Here is an 18,671-nt window from a genome sequence, read left to right as displayed (position 1 = left end):
TGTATTATGAATAATTCAATACCAGCACCCAGTATCATAATAGGAGTAGACAGCTAAGATAAAGTTAATTTGAAATAAGTAATCAGTCAACATGGTAATGAGAAATTTTAATAACCCTGGCAAAATGTTGGACAGCCTTTGTGCATGACAGATTGGCAATAAAAAAAAATACATTTAATTGATTACATTAACAGGTCGTTTCATTTGGAGCATCCCTCTTATATCAGAAGATACTTATGTCTAAATGACTTCATGGTCCTTGTAGAGGTAAAAAAAGATAATGTTTTACCACAAGCTGGGTGACTTTTTAAAGTCATTGATCCTAGTCTCTCCCTGAATGACCCTGGTAAGCTAAGGAGCTCAACAACCCATTTACCTGCTTGCTAACAGCTCAGTTCAGTGTGAGTAAAATGCAATGCTGTCCTAAGACCATAAGGAATTCACAAGGTGAGCTCTTACCTCAGACAAATATGTTGCTTGGGGCAATGGGTGTAATAGCTTGAGAACACTACACACACACACACAGAGAGAGAGGGAGTCCACAGTGCAGTTCAGCATTTCCAATTCAGTTACTCATTTTGATTCCATTCCTGACATATCATTGAAATGAATCCAATGTTTCAGTAAAAAAAAAGTATTGCTGCCCAATTAGAAATATACTATACTCACTTACAGGATTTATACTATAAACATGTGAAGACAGAGGCCTGGGAAGGAGACGGGGAACACATAACTAGAGGTGTTCATCATTACACACGCAAAGAGAGAGCGATTCCAGACACCATTTGCAGTCAACCCTACACACAGCCATCTTCCAGCCCATTAAACTCTGTAATGGAATGAGGCAAGCTGGAGCCTACTGGCAGCACCTTCTGTACTGTGTGTGTGTGCACGCGCTCTTTGCATAATGTCTGCTTTCTTCCCTGCTCACATGCTTCATGTGACAGAGTCAAGGAAAACCCCCAGAGCAAGAATGTCTGGTTGAGTATTGCTCACTCCCTCACTAGCCCACTCTCTCTACCTCCATCACTAGCCCACTCTATCTTTTTATTCTCCCTTTCTTTTGGTCTCTCTCTATGGCAGCAACAAGCTCTGGGTGATAGGCTAATCCAGTGGCCTTACTGACTGAATGGAGCATTTCTCTCATTTGTATCTCTTTGGTTCAGAACCTCATTTTCAGCCCTAAGGCTGGGGTCGCCTCACTAAGTGTGTGTGTGGCGAAGGGTTGGTTCGGTTCATCCTCAGTGCTGCTAGCACTACAAATCATAGGGGAAGACTACAGCACTGCTCATGACAGATTACTCTAACACGCACATGAGTGCACCAATATACAAAGAGCTAGTTTCTTCCACAAGCAGTGAAATCTGTCTGTGCATTCCTGTGTGTTGACAGTAAGTTAATTCTCAGTCCTTCTAGCACTGGGTTGTCTCACCGGGAAAACTAGAGCTCTACTGACAGATTGAGCCAACCATCAAAACACACAATCTCAGCCTGCACGCAACAGAGAGGGCGAGAGATGCACATGCTGCTTCATGGAGTTAGGGGAAGGGTAGAGGTTAGGGGACGTGTTGAAATGAAGCTGAACCCTTGTAAGATGGATTGGTACTGTTGGTTGGTCCGCGGTGAACTTATCGTAAAAGTAATAGTCACCACATACTATAGTAAATCTCATTGCGGGACATATCCAAGTTGATGGTGATATGAGGTGCAACCATGTGAAAAATATATCCAGCCACCCTTGGAGGAACATTTTAAATGTAATAAATTGCCTCTACTTGGCATTGTAGCCTTCATCAGGGAATGTCTAATAATCTTGTCAGTGGTGTTGTGGTTTCTAGAACTCTTCATATCTTCCCAGTGAATAGAATTGTCAGTACTCATTGTGTTCATTCTTGTACATTTTCTCTTGAGGTAAACACAAACAAACCAGCAATAACAAACCTAACCAGACCCCAGCTGATGTAGCATAGGGTCACAGCTCGTTGCGTTGGGCTGTTGGAGGTTGGATTGTTGTAGTGAATCATTATAATGCAAATGGTATCAACGCCTTCCTGGATTTGGGGTAGTCTTCGAATTTCTGAAGGTACCACCTAGAGAGAAGGAAAGACAGGAGGACATGAATTCACTATTATAGTATTACAAGTGTTAAAGGTGTAGTTCACCCCAAACCGTGTGTGTCTTCATCTGTGTGCCTGTGGAATGTGTGTGTTTCCTACCTGTGGTGAGCGAAGGCTCTGCTGGCAAGAACAATGAGAGTGAAGATAGAGAAGGATGCGCTGTGGACAGAATGAGCCGCCAGGGCAAATCCCGCCCACTCTGTTATCTCGCCAAAGAAGTTTGCTCCAGACACATATTCAAACAGCCCACCTACAGGAGAGAACATAAGACAGGGTACAACCAGTGATGAACAGTATATAAACCCTGGATTGCTGATGCTATGTATTGACCAGTGAAAGGCTTTGAAGCCACCAGTCAACCATATTGACACTGCCCAGGAGAATGAATGGCACCCCCTATCAGTCATCTAGTGTATATGTAAATCATTTGGTAGAACCACAGGAACAGTCACGACAGCAATTTGATTAACCAGGCCTGTGTCGCATGTTTATCACCTGCGCCAGTCAAGATTCCACTGATCCAAGGTCTGGGTTTTAGTCTTAGCAAATGTGCTTATCCAGACCGACTTACAGTAGTGGGTACATACATTTTTGTACTTTTTCGTACTGGTCCCCAGTGGGAATCGAGTCCACAACCCTGGCGTTGCAAGCGCCAAGCTCTACCAACGGAGCCACACGGTACATTCATGGAAGCTAACAGAGTTAGTTGACTTAAAATATATAGATATATACACACACAGTACCGGTCTAAAGTTTGGTCACGCCTACTCATTCAAGGGTTTTTTTATTTAAAAAATGTTCTACATTGTAGAATAGTGGTGAAGACATCTGAACTATGAAATAACACAAATAATCATGTGACCAAAAAGTGTTAAGCAAATCAAAATATTTTATATTCTTCAAAGTAGCCACCCTTTGCATTTGACAGCTTTGCACACTCTTGGCATTCTCTCAACCAGCTTCACCTGGAATGCTTTTCCAACAGTCTTGAAGGAGTGCCCACATATGCTGAGCACTTTTCCTTCACTCTGCGGTCCAACTCATCCCAAAACATCTCAATTGGGTTGAGGTCGAGTGATTGGAGGCCAGGTCATCTGATGCAGCACTCCATCACTCTCCTTCTTAGTCAAATAGCCCTTACACAGCCTGGAGATGTTGGGCTATTGTCCTGTTGAAAAACAAGTGATAGTCCCACTAAGCGCAAACCAGATGGGATGGCGTAATGCTACAGAATGCTGTGGTAGCCATGCTGGTTAAATGTACCTTCATCTAAATAAATCACAGACATTATCACCAGCAAAGCACCATCACACTTCCTCCATGCTTCACGGTGGGAACCACACATGCGGAGATCATCCGTTCACCTACTCTGCGTCTCAAAGACACGGCGATTAGAACCAAAAATCTCAAATTTGGATTTATCAGACCAAAGGACAGATTTCCACCGGTCTAAGGTCCATTGCTCATGTTTCTTGGCCCAAGCAAGTCTCTTCTTATTATTGGTGTCCATTAGTAGTGGTTTCTTTGCAGCAATTTGACCATGAAGGCCTGATTCATGCATTCTCCTCTGAACAGTTGATGTTGGGATGTGTCTGTTACTTGAACTGAGGCATTTATTTGGGCTACAATCTTACGTGCAGTTAACTCTAATGAACCTATCCTCTGCAGCAGAGGTAACTCTAGGTCTTCCTTTCCTGTGGCGGTCCTCATGAGAGCCAGTTTCATTGTATCGCTTGATGGTTTTTGCAGCTGCACTTGAAGAAACTTTCAAAGTTTTTAATGTTCCGTATTGACTGACCTTCATGTCTTAAAGTAATGATGGACTGTTGTTTCTCTTTGCTTATTTGAGCTGTTCTTGCCATAATATGGACTTGGTCATTTACCAAATAGGGCAATCTTATGTATACCAACCCTACCTTGTCACAACATAACTGATTGTCTCAAATTAACTTTTAACAAGGCACACCTGTTAATTGAAATGCAATCCAGGTGACTACCTCATGAAGCTTGTTAATAAATGAGCAAAGCTGCCAAAGGCAAAGGGCGGCCACTTTGAAGAATCTCAAATATAAAATAGATTTAGATTTGTTTATCACTCTTTTTGTTTACTACATGATTCCATGTGTTATTTCATAGTTTCTTTTATTCTACAATTTAGAAAATAGCAAAAATAAAGAAAAACCCTGGAATGAGTAGGTGTGGACACGCCTACTCATGCCAGAGTTTATATTGACTATTTTCTACATTCAAAACTGAGATTTTTGGTTCCAAACTCAGTGTCTGAGACGCAGAGTAGGTGAATGGATGATCTCCGCATGTGTGGTTCCACCGTGAAGCATAGAGGTGGTGCTGTGATGGTGCTTTGCTGGTGACACTGATTTATTTAGAATTCAAAACACAACCATCATGGCTACCACAGCATTCTGCAGCGATACACCATCCCATTTGGTTTGCGCTTAGTAGGACTATCATTTGTTTTTAAACAGGACAATGACCCAACACACCTCCAGGCTGTGTAAGGGCTATTTGACCAAGGAGAGTGATGGGAGTACTGCATCAGATGACCTGGCCTCCACAATCACACAACCTCAACCCAATTGAGATGGTTTGGACCATGGAGTGAAGGAAAAGCAACCAACAAGTGCTCAGCATATGTGGGAACTCCTTCAAAACTGTTGGAAAAGCATTCCAGGTGAAGATGGTTGAGAGAATGCCAAGAGTGTGCAAAGCTGGCAAAGGGTGGCTACTTTGAAGAATCTAAAATATATATTTTGATTTGTTTAACACTTGTTTGGTTATGACATGATTCCATGTGTTATTTTTTCAATGTAGAAAATGGAACAACTAAAGAAACCCTTGAATGAGTTGGTGTCCAAACATTTGACTGGTACTGTGTATGTATGTATGTATGTCTTTTTTTTTCCTTCCCCAATACTAATGTTTAGTGGTGAGCACAAATATTGATAATTTAATACTGATATGAGCACGGCATATCGTGATATTGGTTTATCCTTGCTGTTAACCTACACCATTGTGTAAAAGTCAATTCATGACTGTTCCTGCAATCACAGAACCTTCTCACAGGCTATTTACTTAGCATACTTAACAGCCTGCTGATGGGCCATCAACAGGCTTTCCATTGTTTTCAAGCTAGTTTAGGCCCCCAGAACATTCACACCTGGCCCATGGGAAAATCAGGAAGCAGTTATCTGAACTTCAAAGCCTTGGAAGATAAATCCACACAGTTGCAATGTTATTCATTCAAACAGATATGTTTGATAAAATGCAACGGATTTTCAATATAGATTTTCCATATCAGTGCCCATCAATTTAATTTATCTTGGACCCATATGTTTGTTGTCTTGCCAACGTCTATGATCATTCACTGGCTTGTCAGTACGAAAAAGTACAAATGTATGCACACACACTATTGTAAGACACCCCGTACAAGAGCGTCTGCAAAATAACTCCAATGTCAAGGAGTTGGCTATAAAGTACAAACAGGTCTGGGACCAGGTTATAGCCATTGTACTATGATTGTGAGCTCTATCCTAGGCTGCAATACAGAAAACCCACCTCTGATACAATTTCACACTTATTTTCATCAAGACCATTCAAATTATCATTGTGGTTGGATAATTGGAGAAAGAGATCCCTAATATAATTTTATAAACTGCAGTTAAGTAAAGCATTCAAGAGGCATTATTACAAAAGGAAGAAAAACGCTAAAGACAAACGTTAATCTACCCGTTTCAATTTCTTCAGGTCTCAGGTCAGTTTCCAGTGAAACTGTAGCATTGTATTTCAGATCCTTTCACAGTCTCTGGGTTCAACCCACTTCTAAGTCACTGAAGGTTGATCTCAATTTTGAGTGTAAAGGTCATAGACTGATAAATACGGCAGCATAAAAAATATTCATAAACACGGCACTAAAGACCATAGATGGCTGCAGTCCTCCCCCTGCTTGAACACAGACTGTGTACAGCCACTGCCTTCACCACTCCTCTTCTAAAACCATCATGTTTCTCTGGATTCCAGGAGTGCCTGCAGGGCGGCAGGTAGCCTAACGGTTAAAAACGTTGGGCCAGTAACTGAATTGGTTCTAATTCCTGATCCGACTAGGTGGAAAATCTGTCTGTGCCCTTGAGCAAGGCACTTAAATGACTAAAATGTAAGAATGTTTCATACGGTCTGACTAGACTTACTGCATTCTTCTCTCTACCGTAAAAACCTTCATTTCAACAAAGGCTTTAGGGTGGACAGGTTTCAACTGGTTCATCAGTTATGAACGGTTCACCTCAGGCACAAGGTGATGGTTTCAACCCTCTCTGCTGCTGTGTCATAGTGACACTGTACTCTCTGTAACCCTGGATTTAAAATAGAATACCGGATCCACCCTCTGGAAAGAGTGAACTCCCTGTTTTAAGCAACACTGACCTCTACTTGAACATCAGTGTGCTACTATGGTTGTTGCTAGCATAGACACATTTTACAGCCATTATTTACAATGTGTTCAGAAGGCCGTGAGAGAACTGATGTGAAAATGTTACAGCATGCTGTCCAAAACGGTCATGGCATCTGGTCAGGGGAAACCTGTCTCTCTACATCTCTCTCTGGTAGCAGGTATCTTACCTGTTGGTATCTTGTAGCCAGTCTCTCCAGGCTTCCGTAGGTTCCTCAGGATGTGGTCTGAGTGAAGGTTCACCAACCAACCCACCAACCACAGCACAGAGCCTGAAAATCAACCAATGGGGAAGCTGATTTATAATGACAGTGTGTATAAGGCAACCAATGAGGTGAAAATGAGGAAATGTAAGGTATTTTTTGGATAGCATGACATGGATAACTCTAGAACAAGAAGAAATTCATGGGAACATATAGAAATAGACAACTGTTATTTGTGGATGTGTGGTTTATGCATTAATACAGACCCTATGCTGTATGTCATGTCAGCCATGTCTCTTACCTGTGATAAAGCAAGGGCTGGTAACCCAATCAGCAGAGTATTCTGCATAGTGGCTCAGGTATCTGACCTGCATGTAGCCATTATAGATGCAGAACACAAAGGCCAAGGCGAACGATGCAAATGGTGTAGATTTCCCTCCACGAATTAAAAATGGATAGATGAGAGATCTAGAAGAAAATAAATACAACTGATGAATAATTTCACCACCTGTTGTCTAGGATGCATGTGTCTCATGGCTGGGAATGCACTGCATTCCAGTTACAACGTTGGCACATCATTTAGCAATGTGTTGTTATTACAATTGAGAATGCAATTGCATATGAGGGGGTACTCTGGGCAGAGCAAAATGTACTTGGTGGTACAGTAACCAACAAAAAGTTTGAGAACCACTGACCTAGAAGATATGACAGTTAGTGTTTGTCAAAGTAACACAGTACTTTGTATGCATGTGAAGTACAATCTTCTAACCATTGGGTCTTACCTTTGCACATAGTGGCAGAAGTACATGACCAGCAGTAACTGATTGGGAAGATGAGTGGTTTTCGCAGCAGAAGTCCACAGCACAAGGCACAGTGGCACCAGAAAAGCAGGTAGTTCCTGCACGAACCAGGCGAATTTGACGTTGACGGGGAATCCATATCTGCTTGTTGCGTATCTGCCATAGGGGACATTCTCAAAGAGTAAAGTTATGAAGGTACAAGCAGCCATGAAAATCATGAAGTATGCCAGGCAGTCCAAAACATACAACTCTTCTGTCTCGGAGGCGAAAAGCTTTGAAAGAATACTGTCCATCTTTACCAGATAAGCTGCAAATAGTTTAAGAAATTACACTTATATTCAAAACAATGTAAATAAAGTGAATGTATCCAAGGCAATAATGAACACATATGTCACTTGCACAAGGATGCGTACTGCGATCATCTCACTGGTCTGCTCAGTTCCATCGTCCAATCATAAGGATAAATAAAGGAGCATGACTCCTAATGAACCAATCGAGTCACTTTGTTTTGCATCGTCATTATCTAGCCAATTGAAAATGGATACAATGTTATTCAACTACAAGGTGTGTTCAGGCGAAACCACCACACTGGTAAAAATATGAAATTAGTCATTTTAGATTAATTCCATTACATATTTATGCAAACTGCCGTTTTAAAAAAACAAACAAATTATATAGCCATTGCCCCTTGTTTCCTTAACTGGCGAGGAATAAGCCAAGGACTTTATCGCTGATCAGACATTGTTTGGAGGAAGGGGTATTAGTGCACACACAAAAACACATCATTTGTTACTGTCTGACTATCTCCAAAACGAAAACATATTTGAGTGTGTTTTAGGTTTTAGTTGGCCAAAATGTTGCGCTGATATTTTCTATTTCTTAGGCTGATACATCGCCACCCATAAACTGGGGTCCTGTCTCACATTTGTGCGTCAGAGGATGAAACAGAACACGAGTGCAGTACCATTCGCGTTTCAACCACCCTGTTAGTAAAATACATTTAGCTACATCAGAACGTTGCTTCGCAGGTTCATATTTCGAGTGGTGTGTGTTTCCAAAATGGGGAAGAGAAGTCGACTGAGAAAGAAGGAGCATCAAAATAATAGCAAGCCTGGTGGAAGGGATAACCGGGACAATGCTGTAAGTTTTGATAGCTCTTCATAGCTAGCCGGCTAATTTAGCGTACTGCAGCTAACTTGCCTAGGTCACCTCAAATTACTGTATGCCGAGTCAAAGAGATTTAATTTCTTCCCAGCAACATTGATTTGATTACTACTGCACAACTCATTGCTTATAATGACTTGTTGACATAGCTATGTGTAGCTAGCTATTTTATCTTGGTCCCAGATGTTTGTGCTGGCATGTCTATGAGTTGGCTATACAGTAAAAAACGATCTGGGACCAGGTTATAGCTATTGTACTATGATAGTAAACTCTATCAATATCGATCCATCTGAGGCTGCAATTCAGAAAACCCACATCCATTCCTCTCCTCCCATGTCTCCTCTTCGGTTCCCCCCTCATCTGCTCTCCTCCCCCTGTCGCCTGGCGTCTTCCCTCTCCTATCATATCTCTGTCCTGTAGGGTTGGGGTGCAGGCTACGCTGACATCATCAAGGAGAACAAGCTGTTTGAGGCATACTACCGGGAGCTGGGCCTGGTGCCTGAGGGGGAGTTTGACCAGTTCATGGAGGCTATGAGAGAACCGCTGCCCGCCACCATCCGCATCACTGGATACAAGAGGTACAGAAGGGAAGCTACTAAGCTAGACCTCTGCCAAGTGGTCAGGGGTGTATTCACTAGGAAGTAAACAATACCGAACATGGTGGGACCTATCTACATTTGTCCAATAGAAACTCTTGTTTGCCAGATGTTTTCTGTTGAGAAACGGTTTGTTACAGTGTGCGCTAATAAATACATCCATGGACTCTGGATCCTCTATGGCACAGATGGAAGTGGTCTTTCTCACCCTGTACGTGAGGTGACAAACTGTTAGTTGGAATTGACCACTGTATATGTTTTTGTAAAGGGATGATGATTTATACACTCCCACTCTTGTTTTAGCCTGGTCCCAGATTTGTTTGTGATCATGATAATTTGACATGACAATGACCATAGGGGGTTAGCGAGGCAGCAGACACAGGTCTAGGACCAGGCTATGCTTGCTCTACGTCAGGATTCATACTTATGAAGATTGCTTTCCAGAACACCACTCTGTTAAACCTGTAAGTGTATTAAAAAGGATTGTCCATTGGGTTGTCCCCATGTACTTCCTGACGGGCCGCCCCCAGGTGTTGAGGGTAGGTAGCAACACATCCGCCACGCTGATCCTCAACACTGGAGCCCCTCGGGTGCGTGCTCAGTCCCCTCCTGTACTCCCTGTTCACCCACGACTGCGTGGCCAGGCACAACTCCAACACCACCATTAAGTTTGCAGATGCCAGAGGAGGTCAGAGACCTGGCCGGGTCTGCATTGTTTCCCACCACCCGCCAACCCCCCTTTTACACTACTGCTACTCTCTGTTCATCATATATGCATAGTCACTTTAACCATACCTACATGTACATACTACCTCAATTAGCCAGACTAACCGGTACCTGTATATAGCCTCTCTACTGTATAATGCCTCGCTACTGTTATTTTTCACTGTCTTTTTACTGTTGTTTTTATATTTGATTACCTATCTATTGTTCACCTAATACCTATTTTTTACTTAAAAATCGCAATGTTGGTTAGGGCCTGTAAGTAAGCATTTCACTGTAAGGTCTACACCTGTTGTATTCGGCGCACGTGACAAATAAACTTTGATTTGATGTAGCCATGCCAAGGAGATCCTCCACTGTCTGAAGAACAAGTACTTCAAGGAGATCCAGGAGGTAGAGATCGACGGGCAGAAGATAGAGGCTCCTCAGCCTCTGAGCTGGTACGTACACACACACACACACACACACACACACACTCACTCACAAAGGGTCATCTGCTGTAATTGTGTGTGTGTGTGTAGGTACCCAGATGAGCTAGCGTGGCACACCAACATGAGCAGGAAGATCCTGAGGAAGTCTCCTCTCCTGGAGAAGTTCCATCAGTTCCTGGTCAGCGAGACCGAGTCGGTGAGGAAGACCAGTCTTGAGTGTTATTTAAGAATTAGAAAGTAATTTAAGAGGATCTCTGGTTTCTTAGCTGTATGGCTGCCTTATGTACTGTGATGTTTCTTTCTCTACGTTGGTCTCTACAGGGTAACATCAGCAGACAGGAGGCTGTTAGTATGATCCCTCCTCTGCTGATGAAGATTGAGCCCCACCACAAGGTAAACGACACACTGGATGCCTTTCTGGCTAAGACCTGCTCCCATTTCTGTCCCTAGGCCCTAAATCTGGGAACATTATAGTGTAACTGTTTCTGTGGGTAGGTTCTGTCCCTAGACCCTAAACCTTGGAACATGTATAGTCTAACTGTGTATTTCTGTGGGTAGATTCTGGACTTGTGTGCTGCTCCTGGATCTAAGACGGCCCAGTTGATTGAGATGCTCCATTCTGATATGGACGTACCCTTCCCAGGTAATCCGCATGCACAGAATCAAATCAATAGAAAAATGTAACAACACACACCTGATGCATTGGAGTATCTGAATTGTGGCCCAATGGAAAAGGCGGTAAGTTGCTGAATGCATCTTTTCTGTTACTTTGTGACAGAAAAGATGGCGTTTAAGAAAGTTGGGACAGTAACCAAAACATTGCTGGTTCGAATCCCCGAGCAGACTAGGAGAAAAATCTGTCTGTGCCCTTGAGCAAGGCACTTAACCCTAATTGCTCCTGTAAGTCTCTCTGGATAAGAGCGTCTGCTAAATGACTAAAATGACTAAAATGTGAAACAATGTAACAAAACATTGTAATCCTGAGCATCCTCATCTCCCCCCCTCTCTTTCTCTCTCTCTTCCCCCTTCAGAGGGCTTTGTGATAGCCAATGACGTGGACAACAAGCGTTGTTACCTGCTGGTGCACCAGGCTAAGAGACTGAACAGCCCCTGTATCATGGTGGTGAACCATGATGCCTCCTGCATCCCCAGACTACAGATAGACACGGAGAACGGACAGAAGGGCACACTGTTCTACGACCGCGTCCTCTGCGACGTCCCCTGCAGGTGAACAAAGAGTTAACCTGGTTACCTGTTTAGCTGAGAGAAGGAAGTAAATAGCGATTGAGAGAAGTAGGGGAGAAAGGTGGGGGGTAAAGGACTAGACATGATGTGTAGACAGTCAGATATATGGAGAGATATCAACCTCATGGTTCTACCCTGTGTCTTATGATTGGCTCTTCTGTCTAATTTATGATTGGTTGCTGCACTGGGTAGGCTACTGCTTGTTTTGTTTTTAGTAGGGGAAGCAAATGTGACCACAAGAATGAGACTGGAGAGAGAGCGATCTCCTGTAACCACATTGTTGGATAGTCTGTCCGGGAAGAGAATGAGACTGGAGAGAGAGCGATCTCCTGTAACCACATTGTTGGATAGTCTGTCCGGGAAGGCTGATGTGTAGTTAGACGATCCAGGGAAGCTGACAAACTCCTATTTTGTTTTTTTTCCCTAATTTTTAAGTGTGTTCCTAAAAAGTAAAGTATTCTGTGTGTGTTTCTACAGTGGAGATGGCACCATGAGGAAGAACATTGATGTGTGGAAGAAATGGACCACCAGTAACAGCCTGCATCTCCATGGGTGAGGAGAGAGAGAAAGAGCAGGTGTGTGTGTGCCTGTATGTATGTGTGTGTGTGATAACCTGTGTGTGTCTCCAGTCTCCAGATCCGTATAGCAGTGCGTGGTGTGGAGCAGCTAGCTGTAGGAGGGAGGATGGTCTACTCTACCTGTTCACTCAACCCTATAGAGGACGAAGCTGTCATAGCAACGCTACTGGAGAAGAGTGAAGGTAACACGGATGCACACACACACAAATACAGTGTCACACACACACACACACACACAGGTGATAACTGCCTCTGTCTCCCTCTTTGTCTATCTCCAGGTGCGTTAGAATTAGCAGATGCGTCAGTTGATCTGCCAGGGTTAAAATGGATGCCTGGAGTCACCAAATGGAAGGTATATAACTGTTGGAACACATGACTGCTAGCTACTACTAGAGGTATTTGATAGGCCTGACAGTCTAGCCACTACAATAGTCGAGATCTTCCACCACCATGTCAGTTTGACTACAGATTGAGCCGTTTTATAACTGAGTCTTTTGCGCTCTCTCCCATCCCATCCTCTCCTTCCAACCGCTACCTCTCACACACACTTAATCTCTCTCACCATCTTTCCTTCCATCTCTAGTTGATGACTAAGGAGGGTCAGTGGTATAAGGACTGGTCCGAGGTGCCAGCCAACCGACACACACAGATCAGACCCACCATGTTCCCTCCCACCGACACAGAGAAACTGGCCAACATGAAGTTGGAGAGATGGTACACTCACCTGCGTGCACACAAACACACAGGCCACACTTTATTTGGTTAGAATATGCCTAAAATGTCAGTCATGACAATCATGTATATGTATTTGCTACACCTGTGCACACAGCTGCATACCTAATCCTAATGAGATGAAAAATAAAAGCTGGACAGACTTTCAAATCCCTGTGAAGTGTTGCTGGTTTGTGTTGATTTGATTTCTACCAGCAGAGAGTGCTGTTGCCTCTAATTAATATTTGTATATACTGTGTATACGTATGTGTGTATTCAGTATGAGGATCCTGCCCCATCACCAGAACACGGGAGGCTTCTTTGTAGCTGTCCTGGTCAAGAAAGCCCCCATGCCCTGGAACAGAACATTCCCCAAGGTACACACACATGTACATGCACGGCCACACACTCACGGATAAGCCCACATCTCAGATGGAATGCAACTCCATCCGGTAGCTCATATACCAGAGAGAAGTTCCCGTTAAAGTGAACTATGATCCATCTTTCTCCAGTTGAAGAAGGAGCAGTCATCCAGCTCCGTGCCCCAGCCAGAGGACTCTCCGGTGGGCACCCCTCTTCCTGAGACGCCCTTGGAGGATGGAGAGAGAGATGGAGGGAAGGAGGCAGGAGAGGACTCGCCCAAAGAGCCAGAGGCAGGCGATCAGATCAAGGAACCCAACGTGTGTGGGTAAGTTGAGAGGGGTGGGAGGGAAGAGTGTGTGTGTATTCTGACTCTGTTCTGTGTTCCAGGCCTCCTCCCAATAAAAAGATGAAGAGGCATGGTTTTAAAGAAGACCCCTTTGTCTTCCTCACTGAAGATGACCCTGTCTTCCCACCGATAGAGTGAGTGTGTTTGGTGTCTGGTGGATTGTGTAGCCTATGTAAGCAGCTGCTCGATATCAGCGTTATCTGTACAGAGGGGACAATGTTTTGACCAAGCATAGATGGTATTACCTTTACATGTTTTGATTGATCCCTGGTTATTGATCTATTCCATTAATGTGTGTTTTGCAGGTCCTTCTATGACCTGTCTCCAGACTTCCCCAAGATAAACGTTCTGACCAGAACCCACGAGGGGAAGAAGAGACATCTGTACATGGTCTCTAAGGAGCTACGCAACGTCATGCTCAACAACAGTGAGCGAATGAAGGTAGGAAGGTGTGTGTGTGTGTGTGAGAGAGACCTGTATGTTCTCTAAGGAACAATGTGGCGCCCTGCCTAACAACAACTGTGTGTGTCACTGCCAGCCCATCAAGGGGAGCCCAGTTAACAGATGGGACCCTTTTCATCCCAAATCCCCCTAGTACACACAGCTCCTGCACAGGTGGCCGTGTGTGTGCATCCAAGCAGACAGAGACCCCCCCTCCCTCCCCCATTCCGCTCTTTGTCTATTTCTTCTCCCCTCCTTTCGCCCTTTCCTTTTCCCCCTCCTCTCCCTATGTATCTCCCCCCTCCTTTCTGGTAATGTGATGTTTAGACCTGACCCAGGTTCAGCCTCCAGGTAAGCAGTAGTAACAGACAGGCTGAGTCCATCACCAGTCGGTTCCCAGAACTGCACACATACTGACATACAAGCAGCATACTAAACAGGGTTCTGGCTCAATGATGGGAGAAAGTATTTCGTTTTCTTAGAAGCAATGGTTTATTTCAAATGGCCATCTCCTAAGTGGAGCAATTTGACCTAATAAACAAATATTTGCATAACTTAAGAAATCGAGAAACTGTTATCACTATTATTGAAAACAACAATAACAACGTTGAAATGAGAAGCAATTGTAAATATGTTGCTGAAACAGTCATTCTAAAGTGTAATGATTTCATTATTTTGTGTGTTTTGCAGGTGATCAACACAGGGGTGAAGGTGTGGTCTCGCAACAGCGACGGGGAGGAGTTTGGCTGTGCCTTCAGACTCGCCCAGGAAGTAGGTGCATGCACAAACACGCACATTAATTCCTTGCTCTCCTCATTCTGCTCTCCTCTCCTCATTCCGCTCTCCTCATTCTGCTCTCCTCTCTCATTCTCCTCTCCTCATTCTGCTCTCCTCTCCTCATTCTCCTCTCCTCATTCTGCTCTCCTCTCCTCATTCTGCTCTCCTCTCCTCATTCTGCTCTCCTCATTCTCCTCTCCTCATTCTGCTCTCCTCTCCTCATTCTGCTCTCCTCATTCTGCTCTCCTCTCCTCATTCTGCTCTCCTCTCCTCATTCCGCTCTCCTCATTCTGCTCTCCTCTCTCATTCTCCTCTCCTCATTCTCCTCTCCTCATTCTGCTCTCCTCGTTCCGCTCTCCTCTCCTCATTCTGCTCTCCTCGTTCCGCTCTCCTCTCCTCATTGCGCTCTCCTCAATCTGCTCTCCTCTCTCATTCTCTTCTCCTCATTCCGCTCTCCTCTCCTCATTCCGCTCTCCTCTCTCATTCTCCTCTCCTCATTCTGCTCTCCTCATTCTGCTCTCCTCTCTCATTCTGCTCTCCTCTCTCATTCTCCTCTCTCATTCTGCTCTCCTCTCCTCATTCTGCTCTCTCATTCTGCTCTCCTCTCCTCATTCTGCTCTCCTCATTCTGCTCTCCTCTCTCATTCTCCTCTCCTCATTCTGCTCTCCTCTCCTCATTCTGCTCTCCTCTCCTCATTCTGCTCTCCTCTCCTCATTCTGCTCTCCTCATTTTGCTCTCCTCTCCTCATTCTCCTCTCCTCATTCCGCTCTCCTCTCCTCATTCTGCTCTCCTCGTTCCGCTCTCCTCTCCTCATTCCGCTCTCCTCATTCCGCTCTCCTCTCCTCATTCCGCTCTCCTCATTCTGCTCTCCTCTCTCATTCTCCTCTCCTCATTCTGCTCTCCTCTCCTCATTCCGCTCTCCTCATTCTGCTCTCCTCTCCTCATTCCGCTCTCCTCATTCTGCTCTCCTCTCTCATTCTCCTCTCCTCATTCTGCTCTCCTCTCCTCATTCCGCTCTCCTCATTCTGCTCTCCTCTCTCATTCTCCTCTCCTCATTCTGCTCTCCTCTCCTCATTCTGCTCTCCTCTCCTCATTCCGCTCTCCTCATTCTGCTCTCCTCTCTCATTCTCCTCTCCTCATTCCGCTCTCCTCTCTCATTCTCCTCTCCTCATTCTGCTCTCCTCTCCTCATTCTGCTCTCCTCTCCTCATTCCGCTCTCCTCATTCTGCTTTCCTCTCTCATTCTCCTCTCCTCATTCTGCTCTCCTCTCCTCATTCTCCTCTCCTCATTCCTCTCTCCTCCTCCAGGGTATATATACTCTGTTTCCCTACATCCGCTCCAGGATGATTACAGTGAGTGTTGAGGACATCAAGATTCTACTGACTCAGGAGAACCCGTACCTCAGCAAACTGGAGGAAGATGCTCACCAACAGGCCAAGAAGATAGGTGTGTGTTCTCAACTGGAAAGCAATGATCTGTGTCTAAGGCCATGTTGGGTGTTGGCCCATTCATGTCTGTATTACTAGTAGTGCTTCATGTTTTCCTCCTCTGTGTTTCCACAGGAATGGGCAGCATTGTGTTAAAGTACCAGCCTGACAATAGGTAAGTGTTCATTTTGTTTGCCTGTCTGTGTGTATGTTATATTATCTGTTATCAGGGAATTCACCTTGATCTCCCTCTATCCCCCCATCTCTCCCTCACCGTCCTCTCCCTCTACCCCCCCCCTCTCCCTTACCGTCCTCTACCCCCCCTCTCCCTTACCGTCCTCTACCCCCCCCCCTCTCCCTTACTGTCCTCTACCCCCCCTCTCCCTTACCGTCTTCTCCCTCTACCCTCCCTCTCCCTTACCGTCCTCTACCCTCTCCCTTACCGTCCTCTCCCTCTTTCCTCAGTAACCCTGATGGTCCTCAGTGTCCTATAGAGCTGTGTGGCTGGAGAGGCAAGACCTCCATCAGAGCCTTCGTGCCCCGCAACGAGAGGTTCCACTACCTCCGCATGCTGGGGGTCGAGGTATTCAGAGAAAAACAGGGGCAGGGACCCAGGGAGGAAGAGGAGGTGAAGGATGAGGTGAAAGAGGGGGAGACAGAGAATGGGAATAAAGATGTCAGCACAAAACAGGAGTTGAGAGGTGAAAATCAAGGTGACGAGCACCTGAAAGGAGATGAGAGGGAGGGAGGAGGGGAGATTTTGACCAGCCCCTGAGAGGAGATGAGAGGGAGGGGAGATTTTGACCAGCACCTGAGATGAGATGAGAGGGAGGGGAGAGTTTGACCAGTACCTGAGAGGAGTAGAAAGAAATGTGTATCTCAATAGTCTTAACAAGTTTTCCTCTCTCTGGCTGCACTGATGTTGATCATCCACCATAATGTTGTCACCCATGTTTTTGCAGATGGAGGAGAGGAGTTGAGAAGCCACTTTAGACTAGTAAGATACACGGAGGAGGGAGGAAGAGGTGCTGTATTAGGTTGAGCAATGCTGGCCAGACTAGAGCTAGACCAAACGTGAGAGAGAAGGGGTGTTGGGTAGCTCAGTAGTACTTCGAAACCACTGCCATAGCAGAATGGCCATCCCTCCCAGACAGGGCATGTGGACTCTTCCATGCTCCCCCTGACTTGGTGTGCTTCAATGCTTTAGTGACTTTTATTTTCTATTGCCGGTTTTATTTGATCAAAACTCAACTCCACTGGCAAAACATGGAGAGAGTGTTGTTTTTTTTCTTATTGTGCATGTTTGAAGGTTTCTCTTAATGGCCATTTCATTTTTTATCATTGTAAGTAAGAAGAAAGGTGGAATTGATTAAAAGTATTAAATTCATATAAAGTCTCTGTTGAAGTGCATTGAAATAGAATCTCAACCCCAACTCTGCTTCACACACACACGTTCAAACTCGCACACGTACACATGTAGGTGGTTGCCATGATGACTTAACTGCGTCATATCACACAACCATACACACACACACCATGCAGCCCCCTCACCTCTGACTGCAGCTGGAAGAGAGGAAAAGATTGATTGTCACTGATTAGTTAGGAACTCCCCTCACCTGGTTGTTTCGGTCTTTTAATTGAAAGGGAAAAACCAGCAGACACCAGGGCATCGGTGGAATGAGTTTGACACCCCTGTGCTAGAGGGAGACTGAAAAGGTGCAGTATGAGAGGGATACTGACAAGGTACAGTATAGGGGATGTGGGTTTGGAGGAAGAGGGAGACTGACAAGGTACAGTATAGGGGATGTGGGTTTGGAGGAAGAGGGAGACTGACAAGGTACAGTATGGGGGATGTTAGCTTGGAGGGATACTGACAAGGTGCAGTATAGGGGATGTGGGCTTGGAGGAATACTGACAAGGTACAGTATAGGGGATGTGGGTTTGGAAGGATACTGACAAGGTACAATATAGGGGATGTGGGCTTGGAGGGATACTGACAAGGTACAGTATAGGGGATGTGGGTTTGGAAGGATACTGACAAGGTACAATATAGGGGATGTGGGTTTGGAGGGATACTGACAAGGTACAGTATAGGGGATGTGGGTTTGGAGGAAGAGGGAGACTGACAAGGTACAGTATGGGGGATGTTAGCTTGGAGGGATACTGACAAGGTGCAGTATAGGGGATGTGGGCTTGGAGGAATACTGACAAGGTACAGTATAGGGGATGTGGGTTTGGAAGGATACTGACAAGGTACAATATAGGGGATGTGGGCTTGGAGGGATAC

At 44.9% G+C, this 18,671-nt stretch overlaps 2 protein-coding genes across 2 annotated transcripts; one reads left to right on the top strand and one right to left on the bottom strand.

Annotated features, from left to right (window-relative positions):
• Positions 1-91: 91 nt before the first annotated feature.
• On the bottom strand, positions 92-8,015 carry srd5a1 (steroid-5-alpha-reductase, alpha polypeptide 1 (3-oxo-5 alpha-steroid delta 4-dehydrogenase alpha 1)). Its single transcript, XM_029732273.1, has 5 exons — positions 7,565-8,015; positions 7,084-7,250; positions 6,750-6,851; positions 2,217-2,367; positions 92-2,090 (listed from the first exon to the last, which is right to left on the bottom strand). The coding sequence occupies exons 1-5, from the start codon at positions 7,873-7,875 to the stop codon at positions 2,024-2,026; spliced, it is 798 nt and encodes a 265-aa protein (XP_029588133.1). The 5' UTR covers positions 7,876-8,015; the 3' UTR covers positions 92-2,023.
• Positions 8,016-8,482: 467 nt separating this feature from the next.
• nsun2 (NOP2/Sun RNA methyltransferase 2) lies at positions 8,483-17,777 on the top strand. Its single transcript, XM_029732272.1, has 19 exons — positions 8,483-8,722; positions 9,167-9,324; positions 10,401-10,505; positions 10,587-10,692; positions 10,818-10,889; positions 11,055-11,139; positions 11,528-11,723; positions 12,219-12,293; positions 12,371-12,501; positions 12,598-12,671; positions 12,903-13,033; positions 13,311-13,407; positions 13,543-13,718; positions 13,781-13,873; positions 14,045-14,180; positions 14,871-14,951; positions 16,265-16,403; positions 16,520-16,559; positions 16,850-17,777. Exons 1-19 carry the CDS (start codon positions 8,642-8,644, stop codon positions 17,157-17,159), a joined length of 2,286 nt encoding a protein of 761 aa, XP_029588132.1. The 5' UTR covers positions 8,483-8,641; the 3' UTR covers positions 17,160-17,777.
• Positions 17,778-18,671: the final 894 nt, after the last annotated feature.

The sequence above is a fragment of the Salmo trutta genome, chromosome 34 (assembly GCF_901001165.1).
Source record: "Salmo trutta chromosome 34, fSalTru1.1, whole genome shotgun sequence".
NCBI lineage: Eukaryota > Metazoa > Chordata > Actinopteri > Salmoniformes > Salmonidae > Salmo > Salmo trutta.
This window is presented reverse-complemented; position numbering and strand designations above follow the sequence as displayed.

What these genes read in the sequence shown, in the direction of transcription:
- nsun2 (XM_029732272.1), top strand. Translation starts at nt 8,642, where the DNA reads ATGGGGAAGAGAAGTCGACTGAGAAAGAAGGAGCATCAAAATAATAGC. An exon ending in CTGGAGTCACCAAATGGAAG is followed by an intron (nt 12,672 to 12,902) that starts GTATATAACTGT and finishes TTCCATCTCTAG; the next exon opens with TTGATGACTAAGGAGGGTCA. An exon ending in AACATGAAGTTGGAGAGATG is followed by an intron (nt 13,034 to 13,310) that starts GTACACTCACCT and finishes GTGTGTATTCAG; the next exon opens with TATGAGGATCCTGCCCCATC.
- srd5a1 (XM_029732273.1), bottom strand. Translation starts at nt 7,875, where the DNA reads ATGGACAGTATTCTTTCAAAGCTTTTCGCCTCCGAGACAGAAGAGTTG. An exon ending in TTCTGCCACTATGTGCAAAG is followed by an intron (nt 7,251 to 7,564) that starts GTAAGACCCAAT and finishes ATTTTCTTCTAG; the next exon opens with ATCTCTCATCTATCCATTTT. An exon ending in TGGCTACAAGATACCAACAG is followed by an intron (nt 2,368 to 6,749) that starts GTAAGATACCTG and finishes TCTCTCCTGTAG; the next exon opens with GTGGGCTGTTTGAATATGTG.